This window comes from Emys orbicularis, chromosome 1, assembly GCF_028017835.1.
Source record: "Emys orbicularis isolate rEmyOrb1 chromosome 1, rEmyOrb1.hap1, whole genome shotgun sequence".
Taxonomy (NCBI): domain Eukaryota; kingdom Metazoa; phylum Chordata; order Testudines; family Emydidae; genus Emys; species Emys orbicularis.
The window spans coordinates 148,343,440-148,362,332 of record NC_088683.1 but is presented as its reverse complement, the minus strand read 5'-3'; the positions used below and the strand labels follow the sequence as shown (position 1 = coordinate 148,362,332).

General features: G+C 47.3%; 1 protein-coding gene across 3 annotated transcripts in view; it reads left to right on the top strand.

The window, feature by feature from the left end:
• Positions 1-10,376, top strand: part of YBX3 (Y-box binding protein 3) — a 35,864-nt gene extending 25,488 nt beyond the window's left edge. For 2 of the 3 annotated variants that reach the window (XM_065400275.1, XM_065400276.1), the window contains exons 6-10: positions 207-404; positions 4,023-4,117; positions 6,537-6,708; positions 7,824-7,924; positions 10,278-10,376. In XM_065400275.1, the coding sequence (XP_065256347.1) occupies positions 207-404; positions 4,023-4,117; positions 6,537-6,708; positions 7,824-7,889 (531 nt within the window). In that variant the 3' untranslated portion in view covers positions 7,890-7,924; positions 10,278-10,376. The remainder of the gene's footprint in view (positions 1-206; positions 405-4,022; positions 4,118-6,536; positions 6,709-7,823; positions 7,925-10,277) is intronic. The other variant, XM_065400277.1, reaches the window with a different exon arrangement.
• The last annotated feature ends 8,517 nt before the right edge of the window (positions 10,377-18,893 follow it).

Sequence of the window (18,893 nt, the reverse complement as noted above, 5' to 3'; positions counted from 1 at the left end):
CTGGCACTGCAGTGCCTGGAACTGGATGTTGCTGTCCTGGTGCATTCGCACTGGAGTCACAGAAAGGGACTGTCTCCTCCCTGATAAGGTGCTCAAGTGTGTGCAGTCTAGAATTGCATTGGTTTTGTGTAGGGGAGGCACTGGTTTGACATCTGCCCCCTCCTTCCTCCTCCTGGTTCTCACTCTGTGTTTCTTTGCTTCGCCAGTACCCGGGTGAGGAGGAGGAGGAGGAGGGGAGCGGGAGCAGTGAAGGATTGGATCCTCTCATCACCGAAGGGCATATCCCAGGGTCACGGAACCAGCTGCGCCGCCCACAATATCGGCAGCGCTTCTTCCCACCTTACCGCGCGGGACAGACCTTTGACCGCCGCTCACGGGTCTATTCCCATGCTGATGGCACGCAGGTAAAACAGCATCTGGAAACTATGATTACTCCCCTGCCCTGCTCTGCTCCCTTCTCCCTTGCTGCCCCATCTGCCTCTACGTCTGTGAATTTGCTTCTCAGTGGACTGATTCAGACACAGTTGTGACTGAACTTCCAGGTTGGTCTGCTGGTGCACTTCCATCCTCATTAAACAACAATATAATTGTCCGTCAAAAAAGTATAACTAAGTTACATTACTCTGACATTCAAATGGTAATTGCAGGGCTTGGGAGGACTGAGGCAGCAGGATTCTGCTTTCTCTGATGAAGGGGTGATTGAGAAACCCAGCAATCTCCCACCTATTGCAGTGACCTGTGGAGTTCACTGGAGCCATGGGACACCTGTTGCCTCCTCTGTGCATTTGTAGCCTTCATATTTCAGTAGTTCTCCAACTTTTCATTCTTTGTGGACAAGCCAGTAACTCTCCATCCTTCCCACCATCCCCTCTGCTAATTCTGAAAGATGTCGCCTTTTATGGATCATCTGCTGTTCAACGGATCTCGCTTGGAGGAAACTATTAATCTAGAGCTGTCTGTCTTAACTCAGTTTGTGCCCAGACATCATCCACTCCATGAAAGATGGGGGGGGATATGGGGTCCTAACATCCATATAGGCTCTTCCATGTTCATTTTAAAGAAAAAGGAAGGGGAGAGTTCTGAAACTATGGGATTTTAGTGTCCCCTGTTTTGTAGTATGTTGAGAGCCTTCTTATTCCAAAGGGATAAGAGTAATAGTTCTATCTCAAACCACTCTAAATGCCCAAGTCGTCTTTCCCTCCTGGGTATTCACACCTTTCAGATTGAAGATGATTACCCCTATCTGTACTATCCATTTAGCCAGCATTTGATGGGGATTCCTCTGGTTACTTTTCTGTCTGTCAGTTTTTCCACCAACAAATGGCATTACCTGATGTGCCATTTTCTTTTGCATGCTCTCTGTTTTTTCATTGTCTTGATTCCATTCCCTGCTCTTCTCCACCCCTCCTCCACCTCAGCAGCTGCCCCTGTCAGGCTGCTAAAAATAGTTGGCATAGCTATATGCAGGCACAGCATGTGAAACTGCAAGTGTCTTTAGTACAGGTCTGTGCCTCTAGGAAACTTTGAAGGCAGAAAAGACCCAGGAAGGACCTGACATCTTAATATTCTTTTTGGGGAAGGGGGGATGTTCCTCCTATCCCTATCCCATGAGTTTTAGCATTAGTGAAAAGACTCAGATTGTCAACACCTGGAGACCAAAGTCCATTTTTTCCCACAGATCTGGTACACTGAGGAGCAGCACTACAAGCTTCCCAAACATAACTACCCTTTCTATTGTATCTTACCTCTGTCTTGAAGAAAGTTCATTTTCCATGGCCCCTCTACTAAGATCACAAGTTAAAAATTCAGTTAATGCTAAATGTGGTGATGGTGGTGGTATAATAGCTGACTAACTAGGAACTGGTTGAGACTCACTAAAATCATTCCATATCTGACATCTCTTTTGCAGCCTTTGATGATAGCTTTTGCCCAAAACTGACCATCAGAATCAGTACCCTAAAGCCAAAAGATTCTGTATTTCGTTTCCTGGTGCATGTGTGCAATCCTGTCCCACAGGAATAATGATATAAGCAAATCTCGGTAACAAGACATACAGGCTTAAATTATAAACCTTAGTATCATAAAATAAAATAGTGGGATAGATATGTTACGAAGGGGCTGGCAAGATGTACTGTAAAGAAAGATTAAAATAACTAAATATTTATAGCTTTGATAGATAATGATTATGTGAGACTATGATAACTCGTCTTCAAGTATTTGAAGGGTGACCATACCAAGTAGGGAAAGGAACGATCCTGGTTTGTCAGCATCATGGACAAGATGACCTAATAGGATTTTTTTTTATCTCTAATTTCCTTGGCACTTGTTTGAATTAATTTGTTTGATGAAAACTGGGTTAGGCTGGTTTAGAGATGCTGTGTTTATGTGGCCTGGATTGAATAAACTTGAATTGGATTGATTTGGTATGGATTACAGTAACTCCCCACTTAACGTCCTCTCGCTTAATGTTTCGATGTTACGTCCCTGCTCTGTTACAGAACATGCTCGTTTAAAGTTGTGCAATGCTCCGCTATAACGTCGTTTGGCTGCCTGCTTTGTGCACAGCTGGCAGTCCCCCCCCCCGGCACCTCCCGCCTGCCTGCTCCCCCCACCTCCTGCCCAAGGCAATCAGCTGTCTTGCGGCGTTCAGGAGGCTGGAGGGAAGAGCGAGGATGCAGCATGCAGCCACCCCCTCCTTCCTCTGCCTCCTGCCCACAGCAGTCAGCTGGTTTGCAGTGTTCAGGAGGGAGGGGGGAGGCTGCGTGCCACGTCCTCGCTCTCTTCCCCCTCCCCCCCAGCCTCCTGAACGCCACAAACCAGCTCATTGCCGCACGCAGGAGGCGGGGGGAGCAGGGGGAAGGCGCTGATCTGTGTTGGAGTAGATCGAAATGTGGACTGCATGAGTTGGATTTATATAGATTGCCCTAGACTGACTTGGAAGAATTATTTTATGTTGAAAGCCCAGTCCTGCAAACCCTCCATAGTATGTATTGGCTTTACTTCGTTGGGTGGCAAGAGATACAGTTTGGATTGGGTTTGGAATAGTTTAGACTGGGTAGGATTGGATAATATTGGCGTATCTTGCAACAGTCTTTGTCACAATGGACATTCCCTTCAGGTGACTTAACAGAGCTAGAGAGTGGCTTTCAACCAAGAGAGGTTCAACACAAAGAGATACCTAGGGTCCCAAAAGTGTTTAGAAGTAGCATCTTTCCATCAATAGCTTTCTTCCCATAGTGCATCTCTTCTTGCGATGAATAATACAAGAGCACATGGTGCACTGGATTGGGGCACCCCCAAGCATGTGTCCGAAGGATTTTTGGTAAGGTTTCTGCCTCTCTCTGGAGCAGTGAATAGGCATCCTCAGGTGGCTTTTCTACCATCTGTTTCCTTTGAGGAAGGAGAGGGGCATTGCTGGCTTGTGTACTTCGAGTTTTCTTCATGGTCAGAAGGCTCTTACTCTGACAAAGTTGTTGTTCCTTCTTTGATACATAGGAATGGCCATACAGACCATTGGTCCATCTGCCCTGATATCTTGCTCCTGACAGTTCGGCTCGTTGGTCCATATAGTCAAGTATACTGCCTCAAATATTAGATGTTCCTTCAATTCCAAAAAAGGAGAAACCCCTATAATGCACTTGGCTAATTGGTATAATGCTTTGAAAGCTTCTTGTCCCCTGCAACTGATTATTTTGTACCTTGAAGTATGAGTTTTCCGTTCCTTTAATGGACAAAGTTGTTATACAGTCTTTTTTAAAAAAAAAAAAAATCTAACCATATTTGTTGACTGATGCCCTCCAGCAGTGAGTTCCACAGATCAGCCATTTGCAGCATGAACGAACATTGCCTTTGATTTGTTCTAAATTTACTGGTTGTTTAATTTTACCATGTTCCCTTTTGTTCTCATATCATGTCCTGTGATCAGAAGAGGAAGAACTAGCTGGCTTTCACTCCAACAGTCTGTAGTTTAGAAATCCTCCATCAGCTGCCCACACATCCATAATCCTTTTGTTTGGTTTTAGGGTGGTGATGGAGAAATCAAGGATGGGGTCCCAGAAGGAGCACAGCTTCATCAGCAAATCCATCGGAATCCCTCCTATCGCGCACGCTATCGCAGGTATGTACCATACACCCTCTCCTATCCAAACGATCACTGGATTAAAGCAGTCACAATGCCTATATAGTACCTAATAACATTTTGGTACAGAGTCCCCAGAACTCAAAATACTTTACAAAGATTTGTATGTAAAAAGCATTCTCACCATTTTACAGAGGGGAAGCTGAAGGAGGGGTGATGAGACGTGCGTGTGTGTGTGTGTGGAACTAGGGTATGTGATTCTCTGTCCTCTTTCCTAGTCTCTGGTGTCTCAACAATTGGTAACATTCTAAAATTTGTCACACATTACCTGTTCTCCTGTATGTCTACACTGCACCAAAAAAACCCCAACCAACAACCCAACACAGCAGCAAATCTCAGGCTCGAGCCCGGGTTCTGAGACCCTCCACCTGTGCTCCACCAGAGCTGGAACAACTACACTTGCTTTTTTTAGCCCTGTAGTGTGAGCTCCACGAGCCTGAGTCAGTTGATTTGGGCTCTAAAATTTGCTGCTGTGGGTTTTTTTGCAGTGTAGACAGACTATTTGAGTCTTACCCTTCAAGATCTATAAGAACAGTTAGAGTCCTGATTTTAATCAGGCCATTGCAATTACTCTGTAGTATCCTGCTGTTCGGACACTTTCTGCAGGGACTTGGGAGTTGGCTAGGTGTGAGGGAGGACCTCAAGATTAAGGACTTGTCTGCATGGGGAAATAACTATTCCACAACAGTTTCCTTGTGTGTACACTTATTCCTCACTGAGGCCGTGGCTACACTCGAAACTTCAAAATGGCAGCGCTGGGGCACTGTTTACACTGGCGCTTTACAGCGCTGTTACTTGCTGCGCTCAGGGGGGTGTTTTTTCACACCCCTGAGCGAGACAGTTGCAGCGATGTAAAGCGCCAGTGTAGCCAAGCCCTGAGTGCCTTCATGTGGTTTAGCTTAATCCACTTCCAAGTCTTAAATTAAATCCATTTGGGAAAGTGGATTAAGCTAAACTGCACAAAGGCACTCTTACTGTGGAATAAGAGTCTGGAATAGCTATTGTGCTTTAAATTCAAACTTCATCTTATTCCACAGTGTCTTCCCTGTATAGACCAGCCCTAAATTTGTTGAATGCTCAGGATAACTGACTGGGGGCAGGGGTAAAGAAGAGTTATTCTTGCCATTCCTGTCAGAAAATGTGGTGCTTTTAAAAGGGGGGGGAACTCATCAGACTGCTTTTACTCCCCTCCCAGAGAACAAAATGACTGGTTAGATGACTGGGATAAAAATAACACAGTGACAGGTCAGGTGGATTTCACATGAGCACTGGTGCCTTCCAACAGCAAGTTCATGGACTCTTTTTGGGTTACATGTTTTCCATATTCCACAGGCAATATAGGATTGTTCCCTTCACTCAGCAGGAAATTCTCCAGTCCTAGTGTTAAATGATTCTCAGTGGAGCTTCCACCACATCGGTTGAGGAGATCTCTGAGTCCTCTTTGGTTTCATGAGTAGGACTGGTGCAACAAACAGGTTTAGGTAAAATCAGGACTTGCCTAATTTTCATCCAAGGCTTGAACCTGGAAACCACCAAACTTTTTAAGACTTGGTCCCACTTCTAATGAACTAAGCCCCTCCAATTTGAAAGGACCATTCAGATGCTTGTCCTGGATGTGTCTCATTCATCCCAGAAAGAGGGCATGAATGGTGAGTTGAGATAAGAGGCCCTGAACTGCATTCATCTGGAGTAAGGTCAGATCTTTTGCTCAGCTGTAATGACTCCACATTCTTCACACAGACTCAGCATAAATCACACTTACTCTGTTAGAACTGGGACTAGAATCATTGTCCTTTAGTGCCAAAACACAAGCCTTGAACACCTTGACTAATAATAAGTCCCATATCCTCTTTGTGCGCTCTTCCTATGGGGATGACATCACTCACTACTACATTTGAAGCCAGAGTAATTACATACTGTTTTCTGTGTGAGATCAGTGGGCAGGATTTTGCGCTGCTGTAAATCAAGAGTGATTGAGGCTTTGCTGTTAAACCTCTATTTTTGGAAAGCTGTATTGGCCCCTAGTTCCTATGGTGATGGTCAGGATGGCTTAAGCCACATAACTAATGGAAACTGGGTGGTGGGCAGTACATTTTTTGGTCACCGTTTTCAATTGTATTGGCTTGACACTCTCCAAAAGTGTTCTTGTAGGGCAGGAAAGGAAGCCTACAAGGGGTTGGGGTGGGTATCTTGTCGTTTGTTGCTGCAGGGAGATGGATTGGATGAATTCATGGGTCTGCACCATCTCTGATTCACAGCTGAATCCAGTTAAAGTTTGGTCTGATAGAGTTCAAAGGGAACTCACTTGAGATGTCTCTTATCACCTGGGGAGGTTCTACTGGTAGCAATTACTGGGTTTTTTTAAATACCTGTTTTCTCTGTATCTCCCCCTGTTCAGGGGACCCCCACGTCCACGGCCTGCACCAGTGGTCGGAGAGGCTGAAAACAAGGAGAACCAGCACGAGGCTAATGCTATGAGCCAGCAGCCATCCCGTCGTGGGTACCGGCGCCCATACAATTATCGGCGCCGACCCCGCCCGCCCAATGCTCCATCCCAAGATGGCAGTGAGGTGAGAGCATCCCTGGCAATGGGGAGAGGTATATTGAGTTCTGGGACTGGTGCTACCAACATGTACACCTAAGACAGCTCTGTAGCTATTAGCTTCCCTCACCTGCTGCCCATGTGCCTAATCCTGTGTTGAAAGGCGTGGGCAGGGGATGTCATAGTTTGGTGTTGAGGCTGCCAAAACTGGTGCTAAATGTGAGGGTGGTTGTATTTGATATAATCACCTGTCCTACTAGAAACTTGCTCAAGAACCAACAACTCATTTCACACAGGATGGTAAACAGCCATGAGATGGGAATAACTGTTGGCCATTCCTGAACTGGAACCAGTGTCCTTGAGGTGATGGAACTTCATTGCCTTTCCCCACTCCCTCTGAGCCATCCATCTCTCTTCAAACAGGGTCTAGTTGCAGAGTCCAGCAAGATGAAAGTCTCTGAGTCTCATTCCCCAAACCACATGAGACAGCTGATCTCCCTCCATGCTGGAGCTGAATTGGAAGTAGTGTGCTAAAGGCAAAACTCTACTATGGTCAATGTTTGAGGATTCATTTTTCTTGGGATTTCCAAGCCTCAATTACTGATACTCAGGGGTGAAAGTGAGCTGGTACAGGCCGGTACTCTGTACCGGTAAGAACCCGCACCAGCCCACACCCAGCCCAGCGCTTTCAGGATGGTCCTTTGCCACGGCAGCGCTGTAACGTTGCTAGGCCCCTGCCACGGCAAAGGACCCTGCAGTGCTTTAACCCCTGCCCCTTCCCCCCCCCCCCCGCCCCCGCCCCCAGCTGAAGGGAGCAATTGCCCTGGGGCCAGCGATTTAAAAGGGCCCGGGGCTCCGGACACTGCTGCCGCTACCGCAGCAGCGGCGGCCGGAGCCCCAGAACCTTTAAATCAACACGGAGCCCCGAGCAGCGTGGGACAGGCGGCCTGGAAGTGGTGGCTGGGGGATGCTGACCCCCCAGCCCCACCCCTTCCGCCCGAGGCCCCTCCCCTTCCGGGGGCCAGAGCCGCCCCGCCCCATCCCGGTAAGTGTCCTCAATTACTTTCACCCCTGCTGATACTAATATTGAATAGAGGAAGGGGCTGGAAATCATCACTTTGCCATGCAACTTTGTTCTTTCAGACCAAGGTGGCCGAAACACCTGCCGAGAACCCTGCTCCAGTGACCGAGCAGAGCAGTGCTGAATAATGTCCGGCTCCCGAGGCACCTTTACCATCCCTCAGGTAAGGAATATAGGAAAATCCAGAGTTTGAGTGAAATTTTCTCCTTCGCTCCATGGCGTGGTAACCAACCGGTCGATCGCAATTGGCTGGTCGATCCTAGAGGATCTCCCGGTCGATCGTGCTCTCCAGCGGGGCTGCCGCTAAGACAGGCTCCCTGCCCGCCCCAGCCCCACGCCGCTCCCGGAAGCAGCCAGCGTGGCCCTGAGGGCGGGGTGGCAGTGGTCTTCCTCTGCACGCTGCTCCTGCCTGCAAGCACCGCCCCCGCAGGCCCCATTGGCCGGGAACGGGGAGCTGTTGCCAATGGGAGCTGCAGGGGCGGTGCTTGCAGAGAGGAGCAGCACATGGAGCCACGTGCTGCCCGCCCCTTCCCCAGGGGCCGCAGGGGCGCGCTGGCCCCTTTCAGGAGCGGCGTGGGGCCGGGGCAGGCAAGGAGCCTGCCTTAGCGGCAGCCACGCTCCACCACCAACCGGGAGGTGCCGGAGGTAAGTGCTACCTGGCGGGAGGCAGCACCCCAACCCTGAGCCCCCTCCTGGAGCCAGCATCCCAAACCCCCTCCTGCACCAACCCCCTGCTTCAGCCCTGACCCCCCTCCCAGAGCTAGCACCCTGAACCCTCTCTTGCACCCCAACACTCTGCCCCAGCCCAGAGCCCCCTCCTGCATCCAAACTCCTTCCCAGAGCCCACACCCCCTCCTGCACCCCAACCCCCTGCCCCAGGCTCAGCCCAGAGCCTCTTCCCACATTGCAAACCCTTCGGCCCCAACCCAGAGCCCACACCCCCTCCCAAACCCTAACCCTCTACCCCAGCCTGGTGAAAGTGAGTGAGGGTAGGGGAGAGTGAATGACGGAGGGGGGCGGGGAGGAGAGGATGGAGTGAGTGGAGTGGGGCTAAGGGGAAGGGGCAGGGCCTCGGGGAAGGGACGAGGTAGATGGGTTGCCCTTGAATTCAAAAAGTGATCTTGGGCGTAAAAAGGTTGGAGACCACTGCTCTATGGCCTAATAATTGGCAAGCCACTACCATCTTAATTTCCCCTTTGCACAGTGACAGGGCTGTCTATCTCCAGGACAGGCTCACAAAAGTCACCTGACAATATCCTCTCAGACACTGCATCTAGAGGGAGTTGGGTTTATTTGATGGCAGCCATGGAGCCTTGGGATGCTGGCCCCACAATTCTATTGCATAGCACAGAAATGATTCTGAAATCTTCCACAGTTCCCTTTGCTGTGTGTGCAGAGTCCCCTGCCCCAATCCCAGAAGCATTTCCAGGTGGAGATTTCCTTTTCTTGACACTTGAAGTCCAACCTACTCACCCTTATTTTCCATTTATTTTCCCTCCTAAAAATTATTTTTCTCTGTTTTGGGATCTGCCCCCATGCTCCTATCCAACCCACACTTCATCTAGGACTCAGGTGTGGGTGGAAGACCAGACATTAGGAATAGGGGTGAGGAGCATGGCTGCAAGAGAGATTTCATCCCAGAATAGAATCTATCAGGAGCAATCCTGAAGATTTTTCTCAGGGCTCAGCCTTGGGGCCAAATGAAAGCCTGGCATAACTCCATTGATATCAAAGGAATTGCATCAGAGATGGATTAGGTCCCCTGATATTTAAAGGCCTGTGTACCATAATTGGATAACATGAGGCCATGCTTTTCTTCCTGTCCATACAAGAAATATCAAACTGTTTTATGATTGTATTGAGATACACACTGTTCCAGTAAAGTCAGTTTTCCATCAGACAGTTTTTAGACGATATGCATATAACAGACTCAACAGTATCTTTGTAACTAGGTCATGAGACGTGTCAATGGTGTTTGTGTCTGTACTTGCTACACTGCCTCACTGTTTGTGTTGGTGGGTTTTGGAAATATCTGGTACTGTCACATAGCACCTCAGCAGGGGGCAGAGTGCCTGGCGGACATGCACATAGAGCAGCACCAGCAGCTTGGAATGCAGGATGGCCACCTACTCAAAGATCTTGGAGGAAGGTGGAGCAACCAACTGGTTATACAAGCGTTGTTGGGAAGTGGGGGTCCTGTCTACATTGCAAAATAAGTGAGATTTAACTGGTTACAAGTAGACAATCATGTGCCAGACAAGGTCACTGAGAAGGGAAGCACACTGTGACTGGTCATAGTTACTAACAGTGTTGTACAAGGATAAAAGTTGTGCTTAGAGCCAACAATCTTACTTTTTATTTTTATTTATGTTTATTGTTTTATACCACATTCCTTGCTGTTGTAGCTACAAACTTGGTTAAAAGTTAGTGCAGACAGGGCCTAGGAGTTAATGGAGGGGGGAGTATTTGAAGAATTAAATAAAGAAATCACTTGTTTAATTTGACCTTTTCTACAGGTGTCCTAAAGTGTAATTACAAAAATAACACCAAAGAAAGATCCAAGCAATAAAATGAAAACAAGTGACAAAAACAATGAAGATTTGAAACATCGGAACTTAAGAGAAATAAAAAATATACCAGCAGCCGAGATCCAGGGAACGCCTGCAACAGATGCATAGAGAGAGAGAGAGTGAGAGTCAGAGCGACCTCCCCAGCTTCCATGGCCACTGCGGGGTTTTTTAAAATTACACCATTTCGCTATTATATATATATTTTTTCCCCTCCAGATTTTCTTTTGGTACCAAACTAAGAAAAGAGAAAGTGGGGGGGAAAACCCCAACCAAAGAAATGAAATTTTAAGTCAAAAGCTTTTTTACTGGACGCTGGTGCTAAAACCTCCCAGGTGTGATGAGGGATTTTTTGTTTGTTTTTGTGCCAGTCCTGCTTAATTTCAGGACACGGGGAGGAGAAATTTCTGCTTTCCTTTGTAACATCTATATGAAAATGTGCAGTGTGGGTGACGTTCCTCACAAATAAAAGTGATTTAACTTCCAAAAAAACAAAACAAATGAAAGGTAGAAGTGTCTCTTCCATGTTTACTTTTAAACAGCCTGAACTACTAACTTTATCTTTCAGCACTTAGATAATAAAATGGTAGCTGCTGTTATGAATACACTGGATTTGTATACAGTGCCCAAAAGCATGCTGGACACTACAGAAAAATTCGGACATGCTTGTGTTGTGTCAACTTTGTGCCAACACAGCCAGTGTACAGTGGTCACAAAGCAGCTGTAATATCCCCTCCCTGGGACTACCCTCCTGCTGTCACAACCAAACTGTGTATCCCCTTCTTTGAGTGATTGCACATTCCACCCTTGTGTGCATGTGCCCCACCTGCAGTTGCTAGAAATTTTTCCCCTCAGTGGTACCCATCCCCTCAGTGGTATGCTTTATACCAGCATACAGTGGCATGCAGTTCGAGTGCCCTCTGCTGCATGCCACTGTATGCTGGTATAAAGGGTCCAGCCTTCCCAGAGCCTCCTCAGTTGCTTCTTACTGCCTGTGACAGTCATTGGAATTACTTGGCATGCCTTAGTAAATGCTTTGTGTATTTTGTTGAACATTTATAATAGTTTTCTGGTTTTATAGTAGATTAGTACTTAGAGCGTAGGTAGGATTAGTTTCTTTTTCGGTCCCTGGTTTAGGATTTCCATTTCTCTGTGCAGAGGGATGCTTCAGTCACCAGACTTCAAACCCTGCATCGCTTGTGTTAGGTCAATGCCTGTGTGCAATCCACACTCAAGCTGCTTAAAGTGTTTAGGGGAAGTTCATATTCTGGATCATTACCTCAAGTCAAGGGGAAAAGCCTGTTCTCACAGTGGTCTCTCTCTGCACAGATGTATCCACATAGACCTATTTGCAACCAAAGCCAACAGGAAATGCCATCATTGTTGCTTCCTACAAGGTCACAGTCCCAGTTCTGTGAGGCTTTCCTTCTACCCTGATCGAACAAGCTCAGCTACACTTTTTCTCTGATCACACTCCTACACAAAGTGTTGGTAAAGATCAAATGGGACCATGCTCTCGGGTTATACTAATGGCCCCAGCAGCACTAATTCTCCACTCTACTGCATCTGTCAGTGGAGGTTCCAGTTTTGCTTCCATTAGACCCAGACTTAATCTCCCCAAATCACAGTCAGCTGCTCCACCTGAAGCTGCAGGTGCTTTATTTAACAGCTTGGAAGCCCCATGGGTAAATCCTGAGGAGGAGTCTTGCTCAGAAAAAAGTTTGCAGTGTCTTGTTAAATAGTAGAAAGCCCTTCACCAGGTCTACTTACATGTCAAAGTGGAAACGTTTTTCCCTCTGGTCTCGTTAATCTGGAGTTTCATCAATGCAGTCCTCAATCTTGCATATCCTGGACTATTACACCTACAACAGCAATGGTTGGCAATTATTGCTTTCAGGGTCCACTTGGCAGCAGTATCCGCTTTCCATCCTCATGGACAACAGTTTATGTATTTTTTCCTAACAATCTGACAGTCAGATTTTTGAAGGGCCTGGAAAAGTTGTACCTTTAGCTAAGGGAACCTGTCTCCCCTCCCCTCCCCCTGGGACTTGATCTTAGTTTAGTCAAGGTTCATGGGCCCTCCATTTTGAACCTCTAGCTACATGTTCCTTGCTGTATCTATCACTAAAGTTGGCTTTCTTAATATCCATCACTTTGGTCAGGAGGGTTGCTGAGCTGCATGTTCTGACATCCAAACGGCCTTATAAGGATAAAATATATTTCTGCTGTCATGTGAGATTCCATTCTAATGTGGTATCTAATTTTCATATCATATTTACCTACATTTTACCCAAAACCACACGTCAATAGAGAGGTGCAACACTAACACACCCTAATGTTAGAAAAGCTTTGGCATTCTATGTAGATGGGACTAAACAGGTCCATTTATCAATCCAACTATTTGTGGTCACTGCAAACCATGAGTGGGATGGACATGTGAAATACATCTTGAACAACAATGGTTACATAACATTAGTAACCATTTTTTACCACAGGAGCTCCTGGTTCAAGGGCCATGCTGTGGGAGGGGGAAACCAGGATACCTATTCCATCAGGCTTTGGCTTCAGTCAGGCATTAAGGCATAAATTTACAAGTTCGCTGTCACTCGGGAGAGGGTCTTACAACTGCAACGGTCCCTGAAACAAGCCTCCATTCCACAGCAGCAAGATAGATCCTGTGGTGCTAACAGAACCTCTTTATTTGAAATCAGTATAAGATTCCTGACTGTAATGGCCTGGGAGAGGAAAGTTCTCATTCTTGTGGGGGTTGGTGGTTGAACTTTATTTAGCACCTTCACCCAGCATATGCTGATCCTGCTGCTAATGCTCCCAAAAGAGCTGTCTGATCACTGTCTGCCTGCAGCCAAGCTCAGCCACATTCCCACCCAGTGCCTGTCCTAACTGCCTGACTCCTCTCTTGCAAGTGCCATGACTCCACTCCTAGTGGCCAGTCTCCTCCAGAATGTTGAATACTTCTTGAACCACCCCGTCCCTCTAACTGTACCACTTTACACTTTCCTACCTGTTTAACTGGCAAGTGCTCCACCCCCCCAACACACACATATTAAACCATACGTCTACCTGCTTCCACATGCACACCTTCCTTTTGCTAGCTGCAGATCTTACCATTTCCCTTCTATAGAATGCTGCAAATAGAGAAGAGTTTAAAGGGTTAAAGTCTTAGATGTGCAGATGACATATGTATGTGATTAAGCAGCAGGGAGCATTGTGGGGGGGTGGTTGTCCATGTCTCCTTTTCTGGTTTCCTTGCTGTTACTGGTACCCTGTATTCTGCAGGCAGCTTAATAATTAAAAATCATATCAGGTTCTGTGGGGACCCACTTCTTTGGTTTACCCACCTCCCAGCACACATTTGCGATACAGTAAGATGCAGGGTGTCAGATGGGAGAGCTGAGATCCAAGGCATCTTGCTTCCAGCTGCAGTGCAGGTAAGTTAGGGTATTTTATATTTTCTCTGTCCCACTTGCTCCTTCTGTCACTTCCTGTGTGTGAATGTGATGGAACCTAAATTGGAACTGAAAAGCCAGCCGCCCTCTGGTGATTGCAATGGAAATTCCCTGTTCACTTTTGGGATTAGTTATTAAGTCTCATGTTGAGACACCCTAAAAAGGAAAACTGCAAGCTCAGTGCAGGGAAGAGCTGGAGCTCTTGTTTCATCCTTCCCATATTTTTTCCGGTTCACCACAGTCCTGCCCTGTAGCACTTAATGCTGTTCAATTATATTAGAACACCCATTTCTTCGAGAGATGTCCCTGTGGGTGCTCCACTTCAGGTGTTGGTGTGTCCCTGCACCTTCAGAGATTTTTACAGCAGTACTTGTACCAGTCACGCACGCACAGAGCCTGCCCTCCCGCTCTTGAGTGTACCTTAATAGTACACGTGCACAACCGGTCTCCTCAGTTCCTTCTCTACTGTCCCGGCCTGAGATGGAGCTCAGCAGACTCATTAGAGACTTTCTCTCCCTTTGTTACAATTACCTTTCTAGTTAGTTAGTTTGGTACCAGTAGTACTTAGTTACCACTTTTCTATCTTTTGCTCTCTTTAATTAAAAAAATAATAATTTTTTTTTCTTCATTCCTGTCAGCGGCAGCTGCTTCCGACATGCCTGGCTCCCCAGGCTTTAAGCGCTTCTCTACTTGTAATGATGCCATCCCTCTGTCAGATGGCCATTCAAAATGCATACAATGTTTGCGGGAGTCCCACATCCCCCAAAAATTTGCCCACTGCAGCAAGCTTAAATCTAGGGCACGGTAGGACAGGGAGCTGAAAATAAAACTCCTCCTCCTTCAAAAATCCTAGGGTCAGCTTCAGACCCGGGTGCCGACTCCGGCTCCGCTGCATGCCACAGGCCACCCCCCCGCCACACACACACCTCAAAGAAGGACAAACAAACTTCAAAAAAACACCTTCTCTCACCCGCAAAGGGAACTTCGTGTGAGAAGACTTCCCTGGGCAGGTCTACAGCCTCCCTCCCAGCGCTTCTCCAGATGAGCACTTTTGATGCTCCCGGCTCTTCCGGCGTCGCACAAAACCAGCTTGTGGCTGTGGTGGTACTGCAAAGCTCTGGTGCCAAGGCTTCAGGCTTCCAGTTGCCTGCCTCTCATATGGCACCATTCGGCACGGCAACATAAGCAGTGCTGACATGCCTGACCCCCCCGCAGGCTGCTATTGCTTTCCCGGCACCCGCTGAGCTGGCCGGCAGTGAAACAATGTTAGGACACCGGTGCAGAGGAACTTTTCTTCACAGCAAGTTTCTCTTGCACAGCCCTCACCTCACAGAGGAGCTCCAACACTGCAATTTATAGTCAAGGGACCTGCTGGTATCACCTATCCTGCAGTCACTCCTACTTAATGCCTACTTCTCTCCAAATGCTCAGTCAGGGTCCGGACAGCCTTCCTCCAGTGATGAGGAAGCTGGACTGCAGAGGGAATTTTTACCATATGAAGTCTCCCACCCTCAGACCCCAATCAATAGAGGTCATAGAAAAATTACCTCGTCCTACTTTCAGGGTCCTGCCCAATGGTGTGTAAACCCTTGGATGGCACCACCTATGCTCTTCCCACCACAGTGGCAATATTGGTCCCCATGGGCATCTTATCCTCGAGACCACACTCGCTATGCCAGCTCAACCAGGCACGACACCTGCCCGGCACCGCCAGCTGATGAACCTGCCACTGATGTAAGGCACCAGGCAGCATCATCACAACTACAGGATCAGTTACAACCTGCCTCAAACCCAGTAGACCCAGTTACGCCTGATGAAGCCTTATTTCCTCCTCCCCCGACATCTTCGGATGGCTTCTCAAAATTTCAATACCTTTTCAAAAGAGTTGCCAGTGAGTTAAGAATTAACTTGGAGGAGGTTCCTGAACAGTAGCATGAGTTAACGGACATCCTGCAGCCCTCTTCTTCCTCTAGGATTGCATTACTGATCAATGCAGCCCTTTTGGAACCTGCTAAGGCCATCTGGAAGACTCCCGTTACAAGCCTACCTACTTGTAAAGGAGCAGATCGCAAGTACTTCATCCCTTCCAAGGACTCTGAATTCCTTTTCACTCATCCAGCGCCAAACTCGCTGGTAGTAGACGCAGTCAACCAAAAGACCAAACACCAGTTTCCCCGCTCCACCCCATCTGACAAGGACAGTAAGCGATTAGATCTGCTCAGATGTAAAGTATATGCATCTTCCACGTTACAATTTCGCATTGCTAATTATACTGATGTTCTGGCAAAATATGACCACAAAAATTACAACAAATTCATGGACTTTATTGATGACATTCCGGAAGAAAAGAAACAACAAATCACAGCTCTAGTTTCCGAGGGACAAATCATCTCATGTACCGCTCTTCAAGCAGCCCTCAATGCAGCCAACGCTGCAGCAAGATGCACTGCTACAGCGGTGGTCATGAGCCAAGGTTCATAGCTCTCCTCCTCTTCCTTTCCTCGAGAGGTCCAGAATACCATTGAAGATCTTCCCTTTGATGGCAACAAACTCTTTGCCTCAACGACGAACGACATACTTTATTCAATGAAAGACTCAAGGGCAACTCTCTAGTCTCTAGGAATTCAAACCCCTACGACCAGAAGGCGACAATATAGATCTCAACCTTACCAGTGTCCATGCTACCCCACATATACCCAGCAATTCCATAGATCACATGAGCAACAACAACAACAGCAACGCCAGAGACCAAGATACCAGTGTTGCTGTCCCAATTCCTCGGCAGCGTCTCAACCCCCTCTGACTAATAAGCAGATTTGAAGCCTTGGTTGAGGGTTTAGAAAACAGTGTTCCCACTTCAGTGCTTACACCGCATGTCCCTATTTTTGGACACCACCTACGACCATTCTCCCATCAATGGCAAAACATTACCACCGACAAGTGGGTTTATAGAGGTCGTCACAATTGGCTATTCCATCCCTTTCCTATCCTTGCCTTCTACCCACTCACCCTCCCCACCCCTCTTCAGGGACCCCTCTCACAAGCAACTGCTCCTCCAAGAAGTACAACATCTCCTTCTATTGGGAGCAGGGGTACTCGTGCCCGAACAACACAGAGGGAAGGGGTTTTATTTCCATTATTTCTTAACAGAAAAGAAAACCGGGGGATGGCAACGGATCCTCGATCTCAGGCGTCTCAACAAATTTATCAAAAAGCAAAAGTTCAAAATGGTTACCTCACCACCATAACCCCAGCGCTGGAGCAGGGTGATTGGTTTTCAGCTCTCAATCTACAGGATGCCTATTTTCATGTGACTATACATCCGGCCCACAGACGCTTCCTTTGTTTTACCCTCGGCTCAACACATTTTCAATACAGGGTGCTACCCTTTGGCCTATCCATCGCCCCTCGTGTTTTTTCCAAGCTCCTATCCATAGTCACTGCCTACCTCAGGAAACAAGGGGTCATAATATTTCCTTACCTCGATGATTGTCTCCTCAAAGCCTCAATGCTCGACGAAGCGCTTCGATTCATGCAGCTCACTGTAGCTTGCTTCCTATCCCTTGGCCTTCAAATAAACAAAAACAAATCCACATTATCTCCTACCCAGCACCTGGAGTTCATAGGAGCGACCGCTTCAACACCATAAAACTATTTGCCACGAAACTTTGCAACAGTCCTCAGGTCATCGCTTGAGACTGTCTACAACTATTAGGTCATATGGCTTCATGCACTTTTGTGGTAAAAAAGGCATGACTATACATGAGGTGCTTCCACGCTTGGTTGGCCACAGTTTACAGACCGAATGTACATGCTCTAAACAAGCCTCTATCCATACCTTTCAGAGTCAAAGATTCTCTCCTATGGTGGACAGTTCCCTCCAACCTCTGCTCAGGAGTCCCCTTTCTCCAGGGTGCTCCATCCCTAATAATGACTATCGATGCATCCCTCACAGGGTGGTGGGGCACACATGTCTCACCACACAGCCCAGGGGCTATAGTCTTCAACCAAAACCTCCCTACACATAAACGTCCTAGAACTTCGAGCCATATGCAACGCCCCACATGCACACAAATACCCAAAGAATATGCACAAAAATACCTCTGCACGCAGGAAAACCCTTCCAGAAACAGCCACAAACATTCACATATATACATAACTTTTTAGTTTTGAAAGAGTGAAACTTTTATCCAAATGACTTAAATCAAAAGCTTAGGGAAGAGTTTCTGATCTAGTTTGAGGGAGCGAACAGGAGTGGCTAATGGGAGTTTTGCAAGGGAGTTTAGAGGGGGAATGTGAGGGGGAGCTAGATACACTTAACATTCTTTAAACTTAAAGTCAAAAACAAAACCTCAAAAAAGGAACGAGCTGCAGGAGTAAAAAGAGAATGCAGGCAGAAGTCCAGCAACAGAGTGGGGCTATCCAGTTTATTGAACCCAATGCAGCATGTATGATTACCTGCCCTATGGGCAGGTGGTGTATGTGTGTGTTCAGTGCAAGTAGCTCCTGGCCCTCAGAGACCGTGTATGGGCTTTTGAGACCAAAGAGGCTGAACTGGAGGAGCTGAGGGAGACAGAGAGGTACATAGATGAGACTTTCCAGGACACCGTAGAATGGTCCCACTCCAGGTCTGACAGCCTCTGTGCTATTGAGGAGATTGAAAGTCTCGGGGAAGGACAACCTCCAACTGGAGCAGAGGGAAACGATCCCAAAGTTGGGACCCTCCTTCCAGATGATGTTGTGGTATCCTCTCACACTGAAGATACCTCTTCAAGGGAGGGAACTCTGGTTATTGGGAAGAGATAGGTAATAGTTATGGGGGATTTGATCATTAGAAACATAGCTGGGTTTGTGACGATTGGGAGAACCACATGATAACTTGCCTGCCTGGTGCGAAGGTTGTGGATCTCTTGAGACCTCTAGATAGACTTATGTGTACTGCTGGGGAGCAGCCGATGGTCGTGGTACATGTAGGTACCAATGACATAGAGAAGGATAGGAGAGAGTTCCTGGAGGCCAAATTTAGGCTGCTAGGTAAGAGATTGAAGTCCAGGACCTGCATGGTAGCATTCTCTGAAATGCTTTCAGTTCTACACGC